Source organism: Phascolarctos cinereus, unplaced genomic scaffold (assembly GCF_003287225.1).
Source record: "Phascolarctos cinereus isolate Bilbo 61053 unplaced genomic scaffold, phaCin_HiC Scaffold_726;HRSCAF=1367, whole genome shotgun sequence".
Taxonomy (NCBI): domain Eukaryota; kingdom Metazoa; phylum Chordata; class Mammalia; order Diprotodontia; family Phascolarctidae; genus Phascolarctos; species Phascolarctos cinereus.
Genome location: NW_027556098.1, coordinates 417,122,728 through 417,149,755, shown reverse-complemented (window position 1 = coordinate 417,149,755; position 27,028 = coordinate 417,122,728). Strand labels below are relative to the sequence as shown.

Here is a 27,028-nt window from a genome sequence, read left to right as displayed (position 1 = left end):
ACTATTGAAGAGAGCAGGACCTATTATTATCAGTTTTCTCCAAGGGAGAGAGTGAGCAGTCCTTCCCATCTTTGCTATCTGTGTTGTTGTTCAGTCATTTTTCTGTTGTGTCTGACTCTTTGTGACCCCATTTGGGGTTTTCTTGGCAGAGACACTGGACTGGTTTGCTGTCTGTAAGACAACGAAAACTCTGTGTTTCTCCTCAACATGGATATACTAGCAAACATACACACATGCTTAAATGCACTATGTTTTATTTTTTATTCAGTAATAGAACAAAGATACATGTCAATACTAGGCCAATCTTGTCCAGGATGAAATTTGGTCCCTCAATTTATGCTTAAGTAGTTTTCCCCTGAGGACACGTATCCCAGGTCTGATTTATACAACGCTGATGTATTGTGGACAGAGAAGCACAGCTTTAGATCATTCTTCTCTGTGCTTTAGTACTTTAGGAAACCCTTCTGGACATTATCATTTAACCCCCATTTCGAGATCTTTGCCTTGAGGTTTTTGGACAAGGCCTGTTTCATTTCTATCTTTTTATCCCTAGTACAAAATACATTGACTGGTATGTAATAGTAGCTCGATAAATTACATTTTAATTACTAATCAATTCACCCGGGCTCATTTGTATAGCCCTTACTTTCCCTGTTGGCCATTGGCAAGCCATTCAATGGCCCAGCTTCAATCTTGCCACCGAGTAAAATGGAGACATACTTTGAAATATGGTTTTTGTTATCTACTTCCTGGTCATCTCCAAACCATGCCACCTGGACTCTGGCCTTCCTCCACCTCCCAACCAAAATGAAATTGTGAACTTTCACATTATTTGGCCTGGAACCAGGCCACCATGACACTACCTGGCCATCTCAAAACTCGTTTCCTTGTATGTGTTGCCTTCTCTTATTAGAATGTAAGCTCTATTTGTTAAACATTTTATATTTGTCTTTTCTTTTTTTCCTGGGGGTGAAAGCAATAGGTAGAGGAACATAGAGAGGGTGTGAGGGAGGAAAAAAAAATAAATGCTTGATTAATGAAAGAAAATAAAATTTTGTATATTTTAAAAGAATGTAAGCTCATTGAGGACAGGGACTGTCTTGCTTTTGTATTTGTATCCTAGTGCTGAGCACAATGTTTGGCAGATAACCAGCACTTAATAAATGTTCATTCATTCATTCATTCATTCATTCATTCATTGTTACGGCATTTTCTGAGGATATGGTTTTCCTGACAGTTCAATCCAGTTTCCCAATATGCAATCAATCAATTTATTAAGCACCCACTGCATATCAAGTTCTCCCCAGATCACTGCCTTGTCATGGTGGAGGGGTGTGCATAGCTCAATGAAACTATGAGCTATGCTGTGAAGGATTACCCAAGACAGACAGACAAGTGATAATGGGGAGCTGATAAAATGACAAGAGATGACATTGGAAGATGAGCCCCTCAGGTCAGAAGGTATACAATATAACTACTAGGGAAAATCAGAGGACAACTACCAGTAACTCCAGTACTAATGAAGGGGCTGGGTCAAAGCCAAAAGGGAGCTCAGCTGAGGATGCATCTGGTGACAAAAGAAAAGTGCAATGCTGTAAAGATAAATATTGCATAGGAATCTGGAATGTAAGATCTATGAACCAAAGTAAGCTAGATGTAGTCAAAGAGGAGATGGAGAGATTACACATGAACATCACAGGTGTCAGTGAACTTAAATGGACACAAATGGGTGAATTTAATTCAGATGATGACTACATATATTATTGTGGGCAAGAATCCCTTAGAAGGAATGGAGTAGCCCTACAATCCATAAATAGATAGAAAAGCATTACTGGGGTATAATCTCCAAAACGACCAAATGGCAAACCATTCAAAACCATAGTAATACAAATCTGTGCTCCAACCACTGATGCTGAAGTGGCCAAAGTTGATCAGTTCTACGGTTTCTTTTTTTTTTTTAATAATATTAAATTTTACTTGATTTTCAGATCCACATTCTCTCTATCCCACGTCCCCCAATTAAGAAAGCAAGAAAAACAAAATTCCTCTTATAAACATATGTATGTGTCTCACATTGGACATGCCTCACTCACCCCAAAATATGGCTCAATCTCTAAATGAGTCTAAGAGACATTTCACACACTCTTATTTCTTCTCCTTTTGCTTGGTAGAATCTATGGCTTGTAAGTCTTCCTGGGCTTCCCTTGATGGGCTGGGGAGGAGCAAGTGAGCATGGTTCACTTTGAACCCTGTTACAATGGCATGGAGCCTGGATTCCTCAAGGCTAGCCCCGTGTTATATACACTTTGGCAAATCTCCAAAAGCTAGAAAGGGTTTGGAGTATGAGTTAACAAACTGACAATGCCTGTTGTCTAAAGAAGAGCCTAGTTAAGTATGGAGAGACTCATCACCAATTGGGCCACCTAATATTTTGTCTGGGGTGAATAAATTCCTTTCAATTCCATTTATGTCCCTGACAGCCAGTTGGAGGTTCCCAGAGATTACTTTCTTGCTGCTACACTCAGTTCTTTATCTTTCTCATAAGTAAAGTTTATGCTTAATTGAGAGTAGGTCTGGCTTCACATGTATAAAGGGTATCATATTTCTTGCCTGCTCAATGGGTGGGGAAAAGGGTGGAGGAAGGAAGAGATTTGAGAACGGAAAATAAAAACAAAACATATAAATTTTAAAAAAGAAAGGTCTGGAAATTGCTTTCATAAAAGCTAGATCTTGAAAGGGATTCTAGAGAGTTTTGTTGTGGTTTGCTCACGTACAACTGTTCATGACCTCATTGGGGGTCTTCTTGGCAAAGTTACTGGAATGGTTTGCCATTTCCTTCTCCAGGTAATTCTACAGATGAGGAATTGAGCAAAACAGGATTAAGTGACTTGCTAATGGTCAGACAGCTAGTTAGTGTCTGAAGGTTAGATCTGAATTCATGAAAATGAGTCTTCCTGACCACAGGCCCAGCCTTCTATCCACTATGCCACCTAGCTGCCCCATTCTACAGAGCATATAGTTACAAAGAAGAATAAAATCTCAGAGTAGCATATAAATAAGATGCTAACCTAGTCCCATTTTGGATGACATGACTGGCCACTTTACCCAGCAGCTGAAATGAGACTTCTCATTATTTTAAACAATAAACCACCAGGACATAAGTCAATTTAATTCAATCAACATTTACTAAAAGCTTGTTTTGTGTAAGACAGTATGCTAGGCATTGGGGATCACTGAAATAGAACTGTCTGTGCCCTCAAGGGGCTACAGTCGACTGGAGGATTACATGTACATAGGCAAGGATATATGAAATATACACAAGGTAATTCAAGTAATTTCAAGAGGTAGAAAGTTATAACAGTGAAGGGTGAGCAAAGGCCTCATGTAGGAAGTAGAATCTGAGCCCTGCCTTGAAAGAATGCAGGATAGCAGCTCATACAAAGACCAAGAGGAGAAATGGAACGTTAGGTGTGGGGAATACCTATGAAGCCAGAACAGAGCAGAATCAGAGACTCTTCGAGAATTACAGAAATATGTGGAGGTTTATGAGTCTGATGACAAACGGTAAGTCCATAAACCTTACTACCTAAGAATAGCGGCGGGGTAATGCATTTAAAAAAAAACAACTATAGAAACTCTGGAAAGGTCATGGAAAAGTTTCTATCACAAAAGGTAGTATCTACATTGATTAAATCAGATATCACTAAATATGGTTATTTGTGGATCACAGCTTAAGAGTAGGAATTGAAGCATATAAAATTTGTATCTTCTCCAATGCCCAGCATGGAACTCTGAACAATAAATACTCGATAAACGTGTTTTGGAGGAATGATTTAAAAATCTCTCCACCCAAAAAGAATCAGTTCTCAGTTTCTCTAGAAGTGCTCTCCAAACTTTTTTGACCATACAGCTTTATCAATAAAAAATATTTGAGCAAGCACCTCCCAACATATATACATTTATAAAATAAATAATATTGTGCTAATAATTACATGTATAATGTACACACAGACATAAAAGTATATTTTAAAATAATGTGAAATAAATTATTTTAAATAACTTGCTAACAGTGCAAAAACACCTTTTCCCTCTTAATAATGGTATTTTTGTGAGAAAAACATAACTGAATATTCTTCATTATTTTTCAAAAACTGGATTTAACACTTTGCGATACAGCGATTTAAAGGTTCAGTTCAAAGTTCAGTTTATTTTAACACTTTGCTTTAAATGCTGTCATAGCTTAAATGGCAAGGCTCCAGACTATTAAGAGAACCTAACAAAATGGCATTTCTAAAAGGCAACAGGGATGACTAAGAGGTGAAAATAAAGTTTTATTCTCTACCTCATTACCTTCATGCTTTCTTTCCTAATCCTAAAACAACCACCTTGCTACTCAAGAAAAAAATGTCCCTAGTTCCTGGAAGTGCCACCTCCTACAAGAGGCATTTCTGGATTTCTCATTGTTCATACTGTGCCTCCAGATCCCTTCTTCTAAATTACTTTGTACTAATTTCGTATGTACTATGTGTGTACATGTTTTCCCCCCTAGCAAAATGTGAACTCCTTGACGGGCGCCATTTTATATTTGTCTGTGTATCTGTCCACGGTTCCAGGGCCTAAAACTTACAGACTGGGGGGCACACATATGCTTAAATGCTCACTGAAGTATCTCTTTTCGTATGCCTCTTTCTCTCATGTAGTTTTTATCTGCAATGACAGGCTGAGCAACAAGAGATCATCAAGGAATGATATCTATCTTCACCTTGTTTGTAAAAGATGCTCTGTGAGAGATTTTACCAGCAGGACCGGAGAAGCCCCAAATGTGTCTTTCTCTGAAGTCTGCTCCATAGAGTGTCTCACTTTTTAAACTGTGCACCTTAAAGCACACCAGTGTTGAGGATTCTACTAGTATTCCCCATGGCTAAACTCACCCCTTCAACTCCCATGATATCCTTAGTATTTAACAGAGCCTGAGACATAATTGGTGCTTAATAAAGACTGACTGGTCTTTGGGAAGAGAAAATGACTGCATTTGGCAGCTACTCTTGGCTTCTCTCTCTGTTACAAAGGTCACTGGGAAAAACTTCCTAAGCAGGCAAAGTTCGTTGCAGTGGGCATAGGGGAGGGAGGAGAAAGGGGGTAGGTATTGAGCCCTTTGGCAGCTGGGTGGCACAGTGAGAGTGAAAAAGACCTGAATTCAAATCCAGCCTCAGACACTTACTAGATGTGTGACCCTGGGCAAGTCACTTAGATCTGTTGGCCTCAGTTTTCTCATCTGTAAAATGAGCTGGAGAAGGAAATGGCGAATCCCTCTAGTATCTTTCTCAAGAAAACCCCAAATAGGGTCTTGAAGAGTTGGACGCTACTAAAATGAATGCAAAACAAAAACTGAGCTTTTAGTGACCAAGGGGAGGACAGGACCAGGAAAATCAAGGGTGTAACACCCCAGGGAACATCTAAAACTTTAATTAGCCCCTCCTCCCCACTCCGAGAAACCCAACTCCTTAGTATCCTGCTGCTACAAATTAACCTAATGTCTAGACTTTCCAGCTAAATAATATATTGGGCCTTCCTAGCAGAGGCTGTATGGAACCAACCGCCCAGTTTACAGCAGTCCCAATCAGCGTAGCCTTAGGCAGCACAGCCCTGCATATACCTGGGGGCTACACTGGGGAGATGGCTGTGGGCATGGAAATGAGAAAAAGAGGGCATTGAACATGGAGCCCAAGTCAAGATCCAGCTGGGGAGTGGGTAGGGCCAGTCTCCTTTCTCCATTTTAAGTGGCTGGGGTAATAGAGGTATTACCTGAACCCTCCTGAGTAACTGCCTAGGTAAGCAGGGACAATGGGTGGCACAGACAGCTTCCTACTGACAGTCCAAACCTACTCAATCTTCTGAGTGTGCTCAATCCTGCTACAAGTTACCGAGGAATTGCACTGTATTACATGCCACTTCTTCCACTTTTTGCAGCTGCCAGATAAAAAATAAATATAAAACGAGGTTCTAATATCTTCCCTCCACATCCTCACAGATCGTCTTGCATACCACAAGGATTGCACAACCCACTTCAGAAGCTTCTCTAGAAGATATTATAAAAATACTGATCACATCAAACTTAAAAGCAGTGTATGGAGACAAGATATAACTGATCTAACCATTTTTCTTATTGTTTGAATAAGAAGAAACAAGTCTTTCTTCAAAAGGGCAAGGTTTCTACAAGGTATATAAATGTGGGAGGCCCTCAATATTCACGAGGATAAAAAGATACATGCTCAAGGGAATCCCCCCAAGTCTCTCTGAGTACCCACAGGAACATGGAGAATGGGGAGGGAGGAGTCACCAAGGAGCATGTCCATCAAGAAAATAAATGCTATCCAAAAATACAGCTAGGTATTGTATCCAGAATAAGAGTTGTGATGGTTCCATTGTATTGGTCTGAAAAGACCTCATCTAGAGCCTGTGCTTGGCTCTAGGGGTCACATTTTAGAAAGGATTTAAGACAACCTAGAGTGTGGCCAATAGCCAGTGATGAGGGTGGCAAGGCTAGATATCATGCCGTAAAAAGACTAGTTGACACACCAGGGAATGTATATCCTGAAGAAAAAGCTTAGAGAGGATGTTAGTTGAAGTATTTGTAGAGCTTTCATGTAAGTATTACATTATTTTTTTTCTGTTTATTACCAGCAGTCAGAACTAATAGTAGAACTATCAGAGCTGTCCAAACTTAAGAGTGGACTGCCTTTGATCAGGTTTTCCCTCACTGGGGTTCTTTGAGAAGAGACTGGATGACCACTTATCAGTGACACTCAAAATCAAATAATTGATAATATAGGAGTTGTATAATAAAAAATAAATCCTTTTTTGAAAGGATTACCAAACTAGTAGATGAGGGGACTGCCACATAGTTTACCAAAACTGTAGCAAAATTTTTGATAAAGTATTTAACACTATTCTTGTAGAAAAGATGGAGTGGTATCAATTACACAATAATATAAATAGATGGATTTGAAACTGGTCGAGTAGCTAAATTGAAAGTGTGGTTATTAAAAAAAAAGAAAGTGTGATCATTAATTGTCTAACATCATTAAGGAGGTCTCGGGGCAGCTGGGTGGCACAGTGGATGGAGCACTGGCCCTGGAGTCAGGAGGACATGAGTTCAAATCTGACCTCAGACACATAACATTCACTAGCTGTGTGACTCTGGGCAAGTCACTTAAGCCCAATTGCCTCACCAAAAAATAAATAAATTAGGATGTCTCCAGTGGAGTACTCCAAGGATCTGTGCTTGGTTTTGTCCTATTTAACATTTTTTCAATGACCTGGCCAAAGGCAACTTATTAAACACATAGACGACAAAGCTAGAAAGTAAAACTAACATTATGGGTGAGAGACTCAGGACTTAAAAGGATCTTAACAGGCCTAAGCATTGGGATGAATTTAAAAAGATAAAACTGATTAGGGATAAATATAAAACCTTGCATTTGGATAAAAAAATATCAACTTTACAAGTATTTATAACATGAGGAAGTCATGGTTAGAAATTCATTGTTCTGAAAAAGATCTGGGGTTCTGGGTGAACCACAAGTTCAATATGAGTCAGCAGTATAATGTGGCAGCTTAAAAAATGCTAAAACAATACTGAGCTGCATTAAGAGGAATACGACTTAAAGGAATAGGAAAATGATTATCCTACTGTACTCTGCCATTACAAGACCTCATGGAATATATTGTATTCAGTCCTTGGCATCATGGTTTAAGGACTGATCAGTTGGAGAGTGTCCAAAGAAGGGCAAGCAGGATGATGAAGGGCCCTGGGTCTGTGTCTGTTGAAGGGATTGAGCATGTTTGGACATATTTGGTCTGGAGAAGAGAAGAAAAGGGACCAATTACTGTCTTTAAGCCTCTGATGAGCTATCCTGTGGAAAAGGGATTAGATTCATTCTATTTCACCTCAGAAAACAAAGTTAGAGGCAATAGGTAGAAGCTGCGTAGAAGCAAATTTAAGCTTATAATTTAGGAAAACTTCCTAGCAACTAGAGCTGTATAAAAGTGGAATGGACTATCTAACGAGGTGGTAGATTACCCCTCCTTGGAAGTCAAGTCAGAAAATTGGTAACTTCTTTGACAGGTATGTCACAGTGAGATCTTTCTTAAATACGTGGGTTGGAGCAGACAGAAACTGAAGTACCTTCAAACTTTCAAAATACTGTGATTAAGTAAAGGATTTCCCACACTTAAGACTTTCAAATGGTTTCTTTGACCCCAGCATGAATTCTCTCAGATTTAGTAAATTGTTTAAGGCAAATACAGGATTCTCTACATCCACTGTTCAAAGGTATTTCTCCGGTATGAATGCTCTGATGCAGCAGATCACAAAAACTGTAGGTGAAGGCTTTCCCTCACTCATTGCCTTAGAAGTATTTCCTTACCAAAGTATCAATTAATTCTCTTCATGCTCAATAAGATATCTACTTCTTGAAAAGAAATGCCATCATTATAACATCTGAAATTTCTCTCTCCAGTATGAGTTCTCTTGTCCTCATTGTTTTCCACTCCGAAAAAGAAGTATATGTAAAAATATTCTGTCTACTGAGTTCCTCCTGTAGAATTAAAATTTATAACTTTGAAGGTTTTTCCACTGATTATATATATTTAAAGATTTCTTTGTAGTAATATAAATATTCAAGTTCAGAAGGCTGTTTGTGTTAAATAAGATTTCTTACACAGCCAAAAAAATTTCTATCAAATATGGATTTTCTCATGTCGAGTAAGTTGAGAGCTCTGCCTGAAGGATTTCCCACATTGATGACATTCAAACGGTTTCTCTCCAGTATGAATTATCTGATGTACAGTAAGGTGGGAATTTTGCCTAAAGGCTTTTCCACACTGGTTACATTCAAAAGGTTTCTTTGCTCCAGTATGAATTCTCTTGTGTTCAGTAAACTGTCCCTTCCAGGTAAAGGATTCCCCACATTCATTACATTCAAAAGGTTTCTCTCCAGTGTGGATTCTCTTATGTAGAGTAAGGGACTTGTTCCAGCTAAACGATTTCCCACAATCATTACATACAAAGGGTTTCTCTCCATTATGAATTTTCTGATGTACGGTGAGGTAAAAACTGCAGCTAAAGGCTTTGCCACAGTCATGACATTCAAAGGGTTTCTCTCCAGTATGAATTCTCTTGTGTGTGGTAAGCTGGCCACTACGGCTAAAGGCTTTCCCACATTCATGACATTCAAAAGGCTTCTCTCCTGTATGCACTCTCTTATGTTCAGTAAGGGATCCACTCCAGCTAAAGGATTTCCCACATTCAAGACATTTAAAGGGTTTTTCTCCAGCATGCATTTTCTTATGTGCACTAAGCATCCAACTATGGCTGAAGGATTTTCCACATTCAAGACATACAAAGGGTTTTTCTCCAGTATGAACTCTCTTATGCAGAGTAAGCTGCCCACTACGGCAGAAGGTTTTTCCACATTCATTACATTCAAAGGGTTTCTCTCCAGTATGAATTCTCTGGTGCTCAGCAAGGGACCTGCTCTGGGTAAAGAATTTGTGACATTTGTAACATTCAAAGGGTTTCTCTCCAGTATGAATTCTCTGATGCACACTAAGGTTAGAATTTCGGCTAAATGCTTTCCCACATTGATTACATTCAAAGGGTTTCTCTCCAGTATGAATTTTTTTATGTGTACTTAGCCGCCCACTATCACTGAAAGATTTCCCACATTGGTGACATTTAAAGGGTTTCTCTCCAGTGTGAATTCTTTGATGTACAGTAAGGTGAGAGCTTCGTCGGAAAGTTTTTCCACACTGATTACATTCAAAATATTTCTTTTCAATATGAATTCTCTTATGTTCAGTAAGTTGCTCACTACTGACGAAGCATTTTCGACACTCATGGCATTCAAAGGGTTTCGATCTAGCATGAACTCTGTGATGTACAGTAAGGTAAGTGCTTCGGCTAAATGCTTTTCCACATTGACCACATTCAAAGGGCTTCTTACCAGTATGAATTCTCTTATGTGTATTAAGCTGCCCTCTCTGGCTGAAGGATTTCCCACAGTCATGACATTCAAAGGGCTTCTCTCCAGTATGAATTCTCTTATGAGAACTAAGCTGCTCACTACGGAGGAAGCACTTCCCACATTCCTGGCATTCAAAGGGTTTCTTTCCAGAATGAATTTTTTCATGTCGAATAAGCTGAGAAATTTGGCTAAAGGCTTTCCCACACTGATTACATTCAAAGGGCTTCTCTCCAGCATGAATTCTCTTGTGTTCAATAAGCTGCTCACTAAAGCTAAAGAATTTCCCACACTGGTGACATTCAAAGGTTTTCTCTCCAGCATGAATTACCTGATGTACAGTTAGGTGAGAACTTTGCCTGAAAGCTTTCCCACACTGATTACATTCAAAGGGTTGCTCTCCAGTATGAATTCTCTTATGTACAGTAAGATAGCTCTTCCACCTAAAGGATTTCCCACACTGATTACATTCAAAGGGTTTCTCTCCTGTATGAATTCTCTGATGACTTCTATGGGATTTTCTATTGGTGAAGAATTTCCCACACTCATTACATTTATATACTTTTTCTTCACTGTGCTCTTTATTAAAGTAAATAAGGTATGAAGGGCAACTGAATGACTTGCTGCATATATTACAATTACAAAGATTATTCTTGCAAAAGACTCTATCACCTTCATCTAGGTCTGAATACTGTTTTACGTTCTTTCCATACGTACCACATTCCTGCAGACTTTTTCTAGTGTGAACTCCCTCTTGTGAACTCTCTTGTGAAACAAGGATTGACCCCAGACTGGAACAACTTTCAAACACAGACTTGGTAGAAATTTCTCTGTGCATAGTGGTCTCTTGACTGGCTTGTCTGTCCTGACTGCAATTCTTTTGTTCTACTCTGACATCCTGTTCACAGGCTTCTCCCATTTGGTATTCCCAGGAACCATCTGTCTTAACTCTTTCTTTAGATGACTCTTCTGGAGAAACACATGGATTTACAGTTGACTCTGCTGTTTCATGCCTGGCCATCTGACTAAGGAACTCTGAAAGAAAGGAAAAAAGTGTCAGTTTCCAATGTGCTGGGTGAGAGGAATTTGCTTTACAATGTAAATTCTAGATCTTATTTTTCCTCCTAAAGAAAATGATCAAAAATTTGGAAAGGACAGAATAAATATTTAAAGGGTGCAATTCAACATTTCCCAAAATATGTTAAGATAACCAAAAAAAAAAACCCAAATCAAAACAAGTATCTCTGTTTCAACTATGTTTAAGTAACTACGACTAAGTGAATTACATTCCCCGGACACTCAAAGTACCTCTAGATGACAGAGAAACTTTATTAACAGGTCTTAATAAAGATGATTAAATTTACAAACGTTTAATTCTGGAAACCACAGAATGATTCCCAAGGGAATAATTTGCGATCTGTAATGATTGGGATCATGAAGAGATATGATATCCATAATGGCAAATTCTTAACCCCTAAAAGCTAGTATGGAAACTTTGAGAAATCCAGAACTTCAGAGTACATGAGTTTGAGCTGAGAGTGTGTTTGGATTCCTAACACACAACAACAGGTTAAAGTCTTCCAAGATGTCATTTTAGATATATGGAGAAATATCAGTACGAAATGGGTTATGACTGATGGATTGATAGCCATTTCAAACACCCCATTCGGTCCTGTCAAATTAACATGATTGGAGGTTTCTTATGTTGTGTCTCAGGTCTCTGTATTTGGCCTTTTCAACATTTTGACAACTTCCATGATAACAACTTGACTACAGTCTCAACATATGTTGTGGCCACTAAAACCTTAGCAGCCGGTCTGTTGTTCAGCTTCCAGAAAGTAATTGTGTCACTGCAAGTTCTACTAGTTAAACCACATTTGGATTTTTGAATGCAGGTTTAAAAACCACATTAAAAAGGGACATGGATAAACTAGACTATTCAGAGGAATTATACCAGTCAGTCAATACACATTTATTAAGTGCTTACTTAATTCCAGGCACCATCAAGCACTGGGGAATCAAAGTAAGGCAAAAATATTCCCCAACCACAGGAGCCTTACCTTCTCATGGGGAAGATAACAAATAAATAGGCAGATGGAAGGACTGAAGGTTACCTTAGAAAGCAAAACCTTAATAGCTGGGGAGGCTAAGGGGAAGGGAGGGAATCAGACAAGCCTAGAACAGAAGGTAAAACTTGAGCTGAGACTTGAAGGAAGCCAGGGAAGCCAGGAGACAGAAGAGAGAAAGAGAGAGAGAGAGAGAAAACTCCAGGTACGAGAGATAGTTATTGACTGTTTCAATGATTTGTTGTTTGACCCGCTCATTCTTTAGGATTGGATTATTTAGTTTCCAATAAATTTTTAGTCCATCTTTTCATGGCCCTTTATTACACGTAATTCTTATGGCATTGTGCGCTGAAAAAGGTACATTTGGTATTTTGTCTTTCTGCATTGGATTGTGAGGTTTCTATGCTCTAATTTTTCTAAAATTCTATTCCCCTCCTTAAATTCTTTCTTGTTTATTTTATGGTTAGATTTATCTAGTTTTGAGGGGTGGGTTGAGTTCCCCCACTAGCAGTTTTGCTGTCTATTTCTTCTTGTAACTCACTTAACTTCTCCTCTAAGAATTACAGTTATGATTACTATGTCTTTCTCTCCACCCTATTTTTTCTGGTTTATACTTTTCTCTCTCATTCTTTCACTCCCCACCAGTGTTTTGCTTCCGACCACCACCTCCTTTAATCTGCTATCCCTTCTATAGCCTCCCTCCCTTTTCTTTCCCATTTGTCCTCCTACTTCCTTATAGAGTAAGAGATTTCTTTCTTTTCTTTTCTTTTCTTTTTCCCAAGGCAGTGGGGTGAAGTGACTTGCCCAGGGTCACACAGCTAGTCAATGTCAAGTGTCTAAAGCCAGATTTGAACTCAGGTCTTCCTGAATCCAGGGCCCATGCTCTATCCACTGTGCCATCTAACTCCCCAAGCAAGATAGATTTCTATACCCAACTGAATGTGTATGTTATTCCGTCTTTGAGCCAAATCTGATGAGAAAAAGGTTCAAACACTGCTCCCTTCCCCTCCCTTCTTTCCAACTACTGTAATAGCTCTTCTTTGCCACTTCATGTGATGTAATTTACCCTATTCTGCCTCCCCTAGCACAATCCTTCTTTTCATCCCTTAATTTTTTTTATATCACCACATCAAAATCAACATGTACCCACACTCTCTATGTATACCTCTTCTAATTGCCCTAATACAGATGCAGTTCTCAAGAGTTATATATATCATCTTCCCATGTAGGGATCTAAACGGTTTAACCTTACTGAATAACATTTTTTTTCTTTTCTGTTTCTCTTTTTATGCTTTTCTTGAGTTTTGCATTTGAAAATCAAATTTTCTGTTCAGCTCCGGTCCTTTCACCAGGAGTGATTGGAAGTCCCTTATTTCATTGAATGTCTATCTATCCTCCTGAAAAATTATGCCCAATTTTGCTACACAGTTGATTTTTGGTTGTAATCCAAGTTCCTTTGCCTTCCAGAATATCATATTCCAAGCCTTCTGATCTTTTAATGTAGAAGCCGCTAAATCCTATGTAATCCTGACTGTCACTCCTTGATGTTTGAATTGTTTCTTTCTGGCTGCTTGCAGGATTTTCTGTTTGACCTGGTAATTCTGGAATTTGGCTACCATATTCCTTAGAGCTTTCATTTGGGATCTCTTTCAGGAGGTGATCGGTAGATTCTTTCAACGACTACTTTACCCTCTGGTTCTAGGATATCAGGGCAACTTTCCTGGATAATTTCTTGAAAGATGCTGTCCAGGCTCTTATTTTGATCGTGGCTTTCAGGCAGTCCAATAATACTTTTCTCACTTGTTGGGGTTTTAGCCCAGTACTTCTTCAATCTCTCTCTTGGATCTACTTTCCAGGTCAGTTGTGTTTCCAACGATGCATTTTACATGTTCTTCATTTTTTTCATTCCTTTGACTTGGTTTCATTGTTTCTTGATCTCATGGAGTCATTAGCTTCCATCTGCCCAGTTCTGATTTTTGAGTTATTTTCTTCAGCTAGCTTCTGTGCCTCCTTTTCCATTTGGCCAATTGTATTTTTTAAGGAACTGTTTTCTTCAGTCAATGTTTGTCCTTCCTTTTCCAAGCTATTGACTCTCTCTTGCATATCTCTCATTTCTTTTCCCAATTTTTCTTCTGCCTCTCTTAGTTGACTTTTAAAATCCTTCTTGAGCCCTTCCAAGGCGGCTTTTTGGGCTTGAGACCAGTTCATATTCCCCTTTGAGGTTTCAGGTGTGGGTGCATTGACAATGCTATCCTCTTCTGAATTGGTGTTTTGATCTTCCCTGTCACCATAGTAACTTTCTATGGTCAACATTCATTTTTGCTTCTTATTCATTTTTTAGGGGCCTATTTGGCTGCTTTTAAAGTTGAGCTCTTCTCCTGGGGCACAGATGGCACTGTCCCAAGCTTATCGTGCTGGGGACTAGGAGCCTGGTAACTGGCTTCGTGCGCTGAGGCCTCAAGTGCTGGCGACTTGCTCACTGCATCTAGCCTGGCCTAGTCACACCTGTTTTCGCCTGGTTTCCAGGGCCAGCAACTTACCTTCTGCACTAGGGCTAGAGGCCTCACAGCTTGCCTGCTGTGCCACTGGCCTGCTCAGCCAGAACCGAGGGGCCTCAGTTGCTGATCTGTGCTGCACCTAAGAGCCTCCCACTGACTTGTCTGAACACCGGCTGTGTTGGGCTACGCTCCTTGAGGGCAGGTTATCTTTCGCCTCTTTTAGCATCCCTAGAGCTTAGCATAGCATAGCATGGCACACAGTAGGTGCTTAATAATGTTGATTGACTGATGCAATACTGCACAGGGACCATCCCTCCAAAATGAACAGCTCAGCTGTGACTCCCATCCTCCTGTTTTTCACTCACTCACCTGGACAGGGATCACTGGAGTCCTTTCCCTCCAACATGCTTGGTGATTCTCCTCTTTCTAACTGGAAGATCACATCTGGTTTAGACACCTGAAGCCCTGTTTATGGAGTGAGATGTGAAAAAGTACATTGGGCAGTTATCTCAGAATTCAAGCCCAGGCTCTTCTGAGAGACCTTGGTTCAAATTTCACCTAATCCTTCTTAGCTATATGATTTCACTTAATCACTTTCACAAGTGATTATGATTTCACAAATCACTTAGTCTCTTTGGGACTCAGTTTCCTCACTTGGAGAATAGGGATAAAAGGACCTACAGAACCTACCCTACAGGGTGGCTGTGAGGACCAAATGGGATAAGGAATACATAGAATGCTTTCCAAACTTCAGAATTTCACAAAAATGTCTGCTGGCATAACTATTAGTATTTTTCCAAGTCAAGGAGAAGGTGTACTAAGAAGACCCAGCAGGCCACATACAGAAAGGAGCTTTGTAGTATTATCTGTGTATTTTAGTTATGTATCAAGGCACTGATTTTCTGTCTCCCCCACCCCCATTCCAATCCCTCTTAATTCTAGTGCCTCTCCTCTGTTAACTATTTCCTATTTATCCTGTATATAGCCGGTCTGTTTGTATGTGTTTAAATGTTGTCTCTCTGTTAGACTGCAAGCTCCTTGAGGGCAGGGCCTATCTTTTGCCTCTTTTTGTATCCCCAGCACTTAACACAGTGCCTGGCACTTGGTAGGTACTTAATACAAGTCTGCTGACTGGCCATGCCTAGAATGCCCTCACTCCTCAGCCCTACATCTTAGAATCCCTGGCTTCCTTCAGCTCAGCTCAAATGCTAACTTTGCTAGGAGGCCTATCTGCATTCCCACAGCAGCTGAAGCCTTCCCTCTAAGGCTATCTTTCATCTTCTATGAACTTGTAGATATCTACTTATCTGCATGCTGTCTACTCTCTTACAAAAGAAGGTCTCTGAGGGCAGGGACTGTTTTGGTCTTTCCAAAACCAGTCCTTGCCTGGACAGAACCAGTCCCAAAGTCATCATGTAATTAATGCTCACTGACTGATTATGTGTGACAGAGTGGAGAGGGTCTCCAAAGGAAAATGTGCTCACAGGAACTGATCTGACAGAGGGATGGAGGGTGGGGGTGGAGAAGAAAGGGAACAGGTAGTTCTATGGCACCTACTTTGGGCCAAGCACTCTGGGCTAAGCTCTTTACAAATATGGTGTGCTTTGATTCTCACAACCCTGGGGGGCAGGCACTTTTATCATCATCCCCATCTGAGATGAGAATGTTTCATATTTTCAGCTATCTGCCTTGGTCATTTGGGTGAAAATATTTGAAGCTGGAGAAGAGTGGGGAAGGTGAAGATGGGACAGGACCACGAAGCTGCCAGTTTCTAGTAGTATGAAGCAAAAGTCTTTCACTGGGAAACAAAGAACAGAAACACTCTTTGTCTTGATCCTAGAAGGATTCAGGAATCTGTATTACATACTACATTAAATAGATTCTTAGACTTCATAGAACATCAGAGTTAGCAGAGTACTTTAGAAACAACCAGGGGCTCTAGAAATTGAGACAATAAAGACTGACATGTGTGAGCACACACACCTCCTCCCAAACCCTAGGGGTCAGGTGAGGGGGGTAGAATTCTGAATTACAGAGAAAAGTTGTCCTTACCCAGGGAGACCAGGTTCCTATAATTGTCCAGCATCACTTCCTTGTATAAGTCCCTCTGAGCAGGGCCCAGGTGCCCCCACTCTTCCCTGGTGAAGTCCACAGCCACATCCTTGAAAGTCAATGTTTCCTGAAACATACAACATACCAGAAGTGATCTCTTATAAAGACATCCTTGGGGAAACAGAAAGTTAGTCTGGTTTAGAAGGAATGGTGCTCACAACATTCAAGACTCTCGTTATTCCTAATCAAATACCTCAAAAACGCCTACTATGGGACAAAATTTGTACTGGATTGGATTTTCATCAAAGGTAGTTTTGTTTCATCATTCAATGTCAAAAGTACATTCTGAGAGGCAGCTAGGTGGCACAGTGGATAGAGCACCGGCCCTGGAGTCAGAAGGACCTGAGTTCAAATCCAACCTCAGACACGTAACACTCACTAGCTGTGTGACTCTGGACAAGTCACTTAACCCCAACTGCCTCACCAAAAAAAAAAAAAAAGTACATTCTGGCTACCCAAGCAGGCCGAAAACAAGTCATATCCTCTTGTACTCATGTGGTCTTGGCCTTGTGTCTTGATACTCACCTCTAATAAAGTCATTTGGCTCCACTCAATCCAGACAGATGTGTCTTAACCAGGGAGGAGCTTAAAAGTTGGAAGTGCAATGTAGAGGAGCCCACCTTTCTCACAGAAACCCTGAAAAGCACCTGAGAAAGGCCAATGATAAAGAAAACTCAACATAAATGGAAGGTCCTCATGCAGTCCAAACTGTACAAGATGGTCACAAGCACGCAGAAGCAGGCAGAGAGTTACAATGCAACACAACTCAGGTAACATGCCCGTCAGGAAAACTGAGAAGATGGGTTGCACCAGGAAAGCCAGGGTCAATGTAGGCAATCAACCCAGAAGCCAGCAGAGGCAGGGAGAGGAATAACAGTCTGATAGTCAAAATATATATGGAATTAATAAAAATACGTAGTAACAAGGCATACGTCTCTTCTAGGGAATGAATGAGTGAAAATGCATTTAAGTACTTACTAAGCTCTAAGCATTGTGCTATGTGCTGGGGATGCAAACAGAAATAGCCAGACAGTCTTTGCTCTCAAGGAGCGCTCACTCTGACTCGGGGAGGTGACAAGTTAAACAAACTTCCGCTGTAGGGTGAATGGCAAGGCCTGCAAGTCCTAAGGGTTCATCAGCAGGGAAAATGGCAAGGCCCAGGAATTCTTAAGTCCAATAGATAAACAGTTGAAGGATATGAACAGAAAGTTCTCAAGGGAAGAAATTCAGGCTATCAGTAATCATATTTCTTAAATGTTCCAAGTCGCTAATAATAGAAGGAATGAAAATTAAAATAACTGACATTCTACCTCATACCTTTCAGACTGACAAGGATGATAACAGCAGAAAATGACACTCGTTGAGGGGCTGTGCACAGATACACACACTAATGCACTGTTGGTACGGCTATGTTTTGGTCAAGCCATATGGAAAGGAATAATATCCCAAAAGTCACTCAACCGTGCATGTCATCTGACTCATCAAAACCTTCCCTGACAGAATGCTGTGGAGGCAAGAACTACCTAGCACTCTTTTCCCTTACTACCTTTTTAATCTGCCAACATTCTCCCAACTCTGGGCTTCCCACAATCCATCTGGGTGCTTTGATGTTTGTATGACTCAGATTGAATAGGAGCCATCATTCTCCTCCTTCCAGTGAGAGGAAGGACCATGGGCCTTACCATCAGCCCTCTCTCTATGTCCTCCAGAACACCGGCACTGTCACCCAACCAAATGATGACCTACGGAGCTCTGGGCCTTGTCATTTGCCTGCTGATAAGCCTCTAAGACTTCCAGGCCTTGCCATCCACTCTGCAATGGGACTTTCTTCTACTTGTCTCTTCCAATGAGAGTAAGAGCTTCCTGACAGCAGAGACTCACACTTTTTCTTTTTGAATTCCCAACACTTAGCATAATGTTTGGAACATAGTAAGTACTTAATAAATTCATTTTTGTTCATTCATTCCCTATCAGACACATAACCCAAAGAGATCAAAGAAAGAGAAAAGGACCCAAATGAACAAAAATATTTATAGCAATACTTTTGTTGCAGCAAGGAAATGGGAGGCAAAGTAGATATCCATCACCTGGAGAGCGAATGAATGAATTACGGTATATGAACATAGTGAAGTCTTGTTACATATGAGGAATGAGGAAAGAAATGGACCTGGGAAGACTTGTATGGATCGATACAGAGTGAAGTGAGCAGAACCAGGACAACTTATACAACTACCAAAACATAAAGAAAGACAAATTTGAAAGACTTAAGAGCTCTCTGACCAATGCCATGCCTAACTACGATATTAGAGGACCAATGACTAAGAACGGTATCCAGTGCCTGAAAGAGAGGTGGGAATAGGAGATGCAAATTGAGATATAAGTTTTCTGACACAGCCAATACGTGGATTTGTTTTGTTTGACTATACTTATCTGTTACACGGACTTTTTTTTTTTTCAGATTGGGGGCAGTGATCTTGCAGAGTGTGGAGTTTGTGATAGCATGGACAAAAAAAAAAAAGAAAAGAGTCTTGTAGCATTTTAAAAAAACTCGATCAACAAGTATTCATTAAGTGACTATTATGGGCCAGGCACTGGGATTACAAGTCTAACAAATGAAACAATCTCTCCTAGAAATGAGCTTACTCACAGAAGAGAACAGGAAAATTTAGAAGACAAAAAGGCAGTGTGAAAATATTTTGGAGGTTAGAAAAAATAATAACAAGATTCATTCGGAAGAACAAAAGGTCTAGAATATCAAGGGAACTAATGAAAAGAAATGCAGGGGAAGGTGGCCTAGCCATTCCAGATCTTAAATTGTATTATAAAGCAGCAATCATCAAAACTGCTTGGTACTGGTTAAGATATAGAGTGGTGGATCAGTGGAATAGGTTAAATATGCAAGACACAGTAGTCAACGACTGTACTAATCTATTATTTGATACACCCAAAGACCCCCAGCTTCTGGGACAAGAACCCAGTCTTTGACAAAAATTGGTGGGAAAACTGGAAAAGAGCTTGGCAGAAATGAGGCATAGATCAAAATCTCACACCATATACCAAAATAAAGTCAAAATGGGTTCATGATTTAGATATAAAGGCTGATACTATAAGCAAACTGGGAGAGCAAGGAATAGTTTACCTATCAGATCCATGGAAAACAGAAGAATTCATGAGCAAACAGGAGACAGAGAACATTACGAAAAGCAAAATGGATAACTTTGATTACATTAAATTGAAAAGTTTTAGCATAAACAAAGCCAATGCAACCAAGATTAGAAAGAAAGTAGAAAACTGGGAAAGAATTTTTATAACCAGTGTCTCTGAGAAGGGCCTCGTTTTAAAAATATAGAGAGAATTAAGTCAAATTTATAAGAATACAAGTCCTTCCCCAATTGATAAATGGTCGAAGGATACGAACAGGCAGTTCTCAAATGAAGAAATTAAAGCCATCTATAGTCATATGAAAAAATGCTCTAAATCACTATTGATAAGAGAAATGCAAATCAAAACAACTCTGAGGTACATCACACCTATCAGATTGGCTAACATGACAAAACAGGATGATAAATGTTGAGAAGATATGGGAAAATTGGAACTAATGCATTGTTGGTGGAGTTGTGAAATGATCCCACCATTATGGAGAGCAATCTGGAACTATGCCCAAAGGGCTATAAAAATGTGCATATCCTTTGACCCAGCAATAGCACTTCTAGGGCTATATCCCAAAGAGATCATACAAATGGGAAAAGGACCCACATGTACAAAAATATTCATAGCAGCTCTATTTGTGGTGGCAAAGAATTGAAAATTGAGAGGATGCCCATCAACTGGGGAATGGCTGAACAGGTTGTGGTATATGAATGTAATGGAACTCTATGGTGCTATAAGAAATGATGAACAGGCTGACTTCAGAAAAACCTGGAAAGACTTGCATGGTCTGATGCTGAGGGAAGTGAGCAGAACCAGGAGAATGCTATACACAGTTAACAGTCATGTTGTGCAATGACTAATATGGATAAACTTAACCTTATCCAGCAATACAAGGATCTAAGACATCTCCATGATGGAAAATGCTGTCCACATCCAAAGAAAGAACTATGGAGTTTGAATGCAGATCAAAGCATACTATTTGCTATTTTTTTTTCTTCTGCTGAGTTTTGTTTCCTCTTTCTGGTAGTTCCTCCTGTTGGTTCTAATTCTTACTTACAACATCACTAATGTGAAAATATGTTTAATAGGAATATATATGTATAGCCCATATCAGATTTTGCGTCATCTTGGGGAAGGTAGTGGGGAGGGAGGGGGAGAAAAATTTTAGACTCAAAAACATATGGAAGTGATTGTTGATAAATCAAAATTAATTAATTAAAAAAATATTTTGGAGGTACCCTGTTTCCCAGACTAAGTTGCAGCAAGCAGGCTGTGCCCTGAGCTTGGCATAACAACAATTCTTAGTGCTCTGGATGATGTCACCTTCTACAAAGTGTATTCCTCTGACCAAGCAAGCATTAGGTGTTCACTGCCCTCTATTTCCCAGGGACCTAAAAGCCATCCATCACCATGCTTGACTTGCTCACAATTCCTGTTCCTTATAACAGCTAAGTGAACCAAACCAGACACCGTACTCTGCTGTGAGACAATCCACTTGGACACTGTTCCCACAAAACTGAAGAACATCTGCATCGTCCACACGTGAGGCTGCCAAGGGAACAGCTACTCAAGACCTAGGAATGATTATGTCATCATCCAGCCCACTGATGTACATAAGAACTGCCTGTACCCTAACAGGCAAAGCCCCTCCTTCTCAGGAGGGGGAGGGGCTTCCACTTGCAATTTTTTTCCTCACTCTGAAACTAATTAATCAGCTACTCGATTCTTAACACACCCATGTTTGGCTGGTCCCACTTCAGCTCCAGTCATTCAGCTCCAGTCATTCTCAGGTTAGGGACTATTCCAGTCCAGAATGCATTTAAAATTCTGTTGACAGCAGCTTTGAAACTAATGTATTGAATTTATGATATAATTTAAAAATATAAGCTATAGATCATGGAAATTTAGGGTTTCTGTGCAATCCTCTTTTTGGGTTCTTTGTATATGGAAATATTCATGTTTATTGATCTCTATCAAGTTCAGAATAACAAAAAGGTCTGCTTGTTCTAAAACTGGAAGCGATTTTAGTGTTGTTCTAGACTCACTCCCAGAAAGCACCCACCCCAACTCATCCATTTCTCCTACCAGCCTATTGTGATCTGCCTACCACAGGCAGTCCAGACTCTTTACTGGTTCCCACAAAAGACATGTTAATTCTCTCTCCCCAACTAACCAAATCCTGCCTATTTTAAAGGTCAACTCAAAATATACCTCCTTTAAGAAGTCTTCCTTAATTTCCTAATCCCAGATCAACATCTTCCTTCTCTGAATCTCTAAATACTCACTACTCATAGTCTGTACCTACTCAAACAGTGCTAGAAAATTCATAAATAAGGTATGTTAAATAGTTAGTCTTGCCTCTCAAGGAGACAGAAATCTCTGCAATAGACAAGACTGTCAATTAAGAGTCTTTTAAACTATTCATGGCAGCTTGTTCAGTACTGAGTGTGTAGGATTTTTACAAAACATTATTTTTAAATTCCAAGTTCTCTGCCTCCCTCCAGCCTTCATTTTTCATCCATTAAGAAAGCAAGAAATATGATACCTATTATATATACAAAGTTATGCAAAACATATTTTTGCATTAGGCATGTTCCAGGGGGAAAAAAAGCAAGAAAGATAAAGAAGGGGGGGGGAAAGCATGGTTCAAGAGGTATTCTGAATGTATCAGTTTTCCATCTGGAGGTGGACAGCATTTAACATCATGAGTCCTTTGGGGTTGTGGTAGATTACTGCACTGATCAGAGTTACTAAGTCTTTCACAGCTGATTATCTTTACAATACTGCTGTTACTGTGTAGAGTATTCTCAATCTACTCACTTCACTTTGAATCAGTTCATATAAGTCTTTTCAGGTTTTTCCAAAATTATTCCCTTCATAATTGTTTACAGCACAATAGTATTCCATCACATTCATTTATCATAACTCGTTCAACCATTCCCTAATTGATGAGTATCCCCTCAGTTTCCAATTCTTTGCCACCACAAAAAGAGCTCCTATACATATTTTTGTACATATAGATCTTTTCCTTTGTTCTCTTCAGTACCAAGTATATAGTTGAGGAACATGAACTCCTGAGGAAACAGATGGGCAAGGGCTGGAGGTAAAAAGCATTCCTTAAGGTCCCAGTCTCTAGAAGAAGGGTGGGGGTGGTGAGAGAATTGTCCATACTCCAAAAAACTGGGTATTATTTCAACAAAGAAAATCCAACTCATTGTGAACTGATCCAATCATTTGGAGAGCAGTTTGGAACTACGTCCAAAGGGCTATAATGCAGTGCATACCCTTTGATCCAGCAATACCACTACTAGGTCTGTATCCCAAAGAGATTATAAAAATGGGAAAAGGACCCACACGTACAAAAATGTTTATAGCAGCTCTTTTTGTGGTGGCAAAGAATTGGAAACTGAGGGGAAGCCCATCAATCGGGGAATGGCTGAACAAGTTGTGGAATATGAATATAATGGAATACTCCTGTGCCATAAGAAATGATGAGCAGGTAGATTTCAGGAAAACCTGGAAGGACATATATGAACTAATGCTGAGTGTAGTGAGCAGAACCAAGGGTACATCATACACAGTAACAGCAACAGTGTGCAATGATCAACTATGACAGACTTATTTCTTCTCAGCAATTCGATGATTCAAGCCAATTTCAAGGGACTTGTGATGGAAAATGCTGGCCACATCCAGAGGAAGAACTATGGAGTCCGAATGCAGATAGAAGCATACTTTTTTTGTTGTTTTTTTCTTTCTTGTAGTTTTTCCCTTTTTTTGATTCTTCTTTCACAACATGACTAATGTGGAAATATGTTTAACATGATTATACATGTATAAGTTATATCAAATTGCTTGCTGTCTTGGGGAAGGAACAGGGAAAGGAGAGAGGGAGAAAAATTCGGAACTCAAAATCTTATAAAAGTGAATGTTGAAAACTATCTTTACACGTAATTGGAAAAAAATACTATTAAGTTTAAAAAAAAAGAAAAGGAAAAAATCTAACTCACCTGACACCTAGATGTTGGACTCTCAGGAGCCATTCTGTTTTGGGTGAGTGCAGAATCCTCAGAAGGCAGATCTGGGAGGGAGAAAACATGAGAGGAGCCTGCATTTTCTCGATCTCAGACAAAATGAGAAACCCCCATCTCCATGAAGGGATTTGAGACTACATCAGGGGTGGGGAATCTGCAGCCTTGAGGCCACATGTGGCCCTCGAGTTCCTCAAGTGAGGCCCTTTGACTAAATCCAAACTTCACAGAACAAATTTCCTTAATAAAAAGGTTTATTCCATAAAACTGGATTCAGTCAAAAGGCTGCACCCAGGGCCACAGGTGACCTCAACACGGCAGGTTCCCCACCCCTGGCCTAGAAAAAAAAGAATGGCCACCCGTGTGCCCCTCCTCCCAGGATAAAGGGAAAGGGCCACAGGAGAGGTTGAATTTCACACTTCAACAACTAAAAAGTGGATTCATGAGAAACATTTCCTTCTGACTTCCAAACATATGTGCACTCTTCTACAGGGGAGGAGGTCATAGGATCAGAGAGTAAAGCCTAGAAGAGATTTAAGAGATCATTGCATCCCCTGTTTTATAGATGAAGAAACTAAGGCCCAGAGAAATCATGCTATTTGTACAAGGTACAGGCAGCACATGGTAAGGCCAGGATTAGCATCCAAACCTCCCAAATCCAGAGTGCTTACCAACACACCAGGCAGCACGTGGGAAGCCCCTGACCCCTGCTAGTGGAGAGTCACTGCTGGGAAGGAGGAAGTGTGACCCCAAAGCCAAATTAACCTGCCAAAGGTAACAGTTACTGAACGCTGGTCATAGACCAAAATGCCCACTTCTTGTATGGGTCGAACTCTTGGAAGAAGCCTGGCCTGGCAGGTCAGACACAAGGCTTGGAGATGACTGAAGACGCTCTCTCTCTCTTAAGTGGAGAGGTGAGAGTAGTCACTCCACCTGGAAAGCTGGAGCCTGGCACATCTGGAGCATTTTCTGGAATTCCTGAGGAGATTCAGACAGGGTCTGCTGTCTGGACTTCCTGGTATGTGAAGGGAAGGCAAGGAGAGGTGTAAAGAAAACTGGGGATTAAATGAAGGAGATAACCGAGGAGGAGCTGGAGGAGTAAGAGAGCCTAAAGGAAGAGGAAAAAAGAGAAACAGGAAAATGGAAGAGGATAAGAGAAGTGAAGGAGGGGAAAGGAGGAGGAGAGAAAGGGAAGAAAATAGAGAAGAGGAGAAAGGGAAGAGAAAAAAGGAGGGGAAATGGGATGAAGAAGAGACAGGGGAGATGGGAAGAGGGGGAAGCTAGGAGGAGGAGAAACTGAAGGAAAGAAAGGGAGGGAGAGAAGCTGAAGGAAGGGAAAGAAGGGGAGGGGAAGAGAAAGGGAAGAGGTGATATGGAAGAAGAGCAAGGGAAGAAGGGAAAGAAAGAAAAGGAGGAGGGGAAGAAGAGAGAAGACGGAAGGGAAGAAGCTGATAAGAGCAGTTGGTCAATAAACATTTATTAAGCACCTATTATGTACCTGGTACATCAGTTCTCCATCTGAGCACTGAGGCAAAAGATAGTCGACACAAAACGTAAGTAAGTATGTACCAACAATCTCAGTACAGGATAATAGGAAGTGATCGATTAGAGGAAGGCACTAGACTTACAAGAGATTGGGGAGAAAACTAGGACTTGACAGCGGCCAAAGAAGCTGGGAGGTAGACATGAGGAACCTTCTGTGTATGGGAGACAGCCGTTGAAATTGCCTGGAGTTGGAAGATGAAGCGTCTTGTTCAAAGGCCAGCAGGGAAGCCAGTGTCACAGAATCTGAGTACTTGGTGGGACATAAAGTATAGGAAACCTGGAACGCTTGGGGGAGGGGGGAGGTTAGGAACCTGCAGACCAGAGGATTTTATATTTCAAAATGGAGGAAACAATAAGCCACTGGAGGGGGGTGACACCGTCAGACCCGCGTTTTAGAAAAATTCCTGTGGTGGCGGAATAGAGTGAGAAGGGACTCGAGGCAGAAAGGCCCACCAGTGACTACTGCGAAAGTCCAGGGCTGAGGAGATCAGGGCCCGTACCAGGAGGGGCGCCCTAGCAAGGGGGAGAGGAGGGCATGTGTGAGAGATGTGGCGAGAGCGGAATCCGCAGACTGGATGTGCAGGGGCGAGGAATCAAGGACAGCACACTAGGCCAGGCATGGCGGTCAAGTTCGGACTCAAAGGGCCGCAGGTTCCCCACCCTGAACTAGCCAACGGAGAAATCTGGGAGGGGAAGAGGCTGGGGAGGGATGGCAGTCCAGTCTTGGGCACGCTGGGCGTAAGATGTCTCCTGGACATCCAGTCTGAGGCGGGAGGCTGGTGATCAAGACAGACCGGGAGGGACAGGCTTGGACGGCTCCCCCAGTGAGTTCGTGCACAGCGAGGGCCGGAGGACCCGAGGGCCCAGGACACAGCACCTAGGCTCCTTGGGCGAGATCTGGAGGAGGAGCAGCCAGGAGGGGGGTGGGGAGGGGAGAGGGAGCAGCGACGGCCAGGGCTGCAGGGGGGGAACGAGGACCCTGGATAACTCTGGGGAGGGCGGTTTCGGTGGCAGGCGAAACCAGACCGCAGAGTCTAGAGGCAAAGGAGAGAAAGGGGGGAGGGGAAAGGGGCGGGGAAGCGCAGAGCGGAGGGAGGAAGGGAGGGGCGGGGCCTCGACAAGCCCCGCCCCCGGGGCCAGTGGAGGGCGGGGGCAGGACGCCGGGGAGCTGCCCTGACACTCACCTGCCAGACGCCCTCGGGCCTCAAGCCTAAGGGAGAAAGACAGCTAGGAGGCGGAAGTCCTTCCGAGGGCACTTCCGGCCCTAGTTCAGACATTTCCGGCCGGTCCCGCCGGCATTTCCTACGGTATCATTAGGGCCCAAACGAGAACAAAGACCCCCTCCCCAAGGTCTTCTGGGAAAGGTAGTCCACAGGCCAAGAGCACCTTTGCGCATGCCTAGATCTATTTGCCAGCTGAGGGCAGAGGATCAGGGCAGATCGTGGGGAGAGGGAGCTCGGCGGGAAGGAGACCGGACGTGCGACAGCTGCCTTCCAGAGGCCTTTCCGGTTCCGCTGGTGTTCGGGGCCCCCACGAGTCACTTTATCTGTGCGTTGCCTGCTCTTATGTGATACCATATGGGACCCATATTGGCGTGTCATTTA

General features: G+C 41.4%; 1 protein-coding gene across 2 annotated transcripts; it reads right to left on the bottom strand.

Moving 5' to 3' along the window:
- Positions 1 to 247: 247 nt before the first annotated feature.
- LOC110219902 (uncharacterized) lies at positions 248 to 27,028 on the bottom strand. Of its 2 annotated transcripts, none has more exons than XM_021003625.2 (5): positions 26,609 to 27,028; positions 23,859 to 23,929; positions 16,642 to 16,768; positions 14,959 to 15,054; positions 248 to 11,060 (listed from the first exon to the last, which is right to left on the bottom strand). In XM_021003625.2, the coding sequence occupies exons 2-5, from the start codon at positions 23,889 to 23,891 to the stop codon at positions 8,743 to 8,745; spliced, it is 2,574 nt and encodes an 857-aa protein (XP_020859284.1). In that variant the 5' UTR covers positions 23,892 to 23,929; positions 26,609 to 27,028; the 3' UTR covers positions 248 to 8,742. The 2 variants fall into 2 exon arrangements, with proteins under 2 accessions (XP_020859284.1, XP_078002055.1); XM_078145929.1 differs by lacking the exon at positions 26,609 to 27,028 and adding an exon at positions 25,508 to 25,647.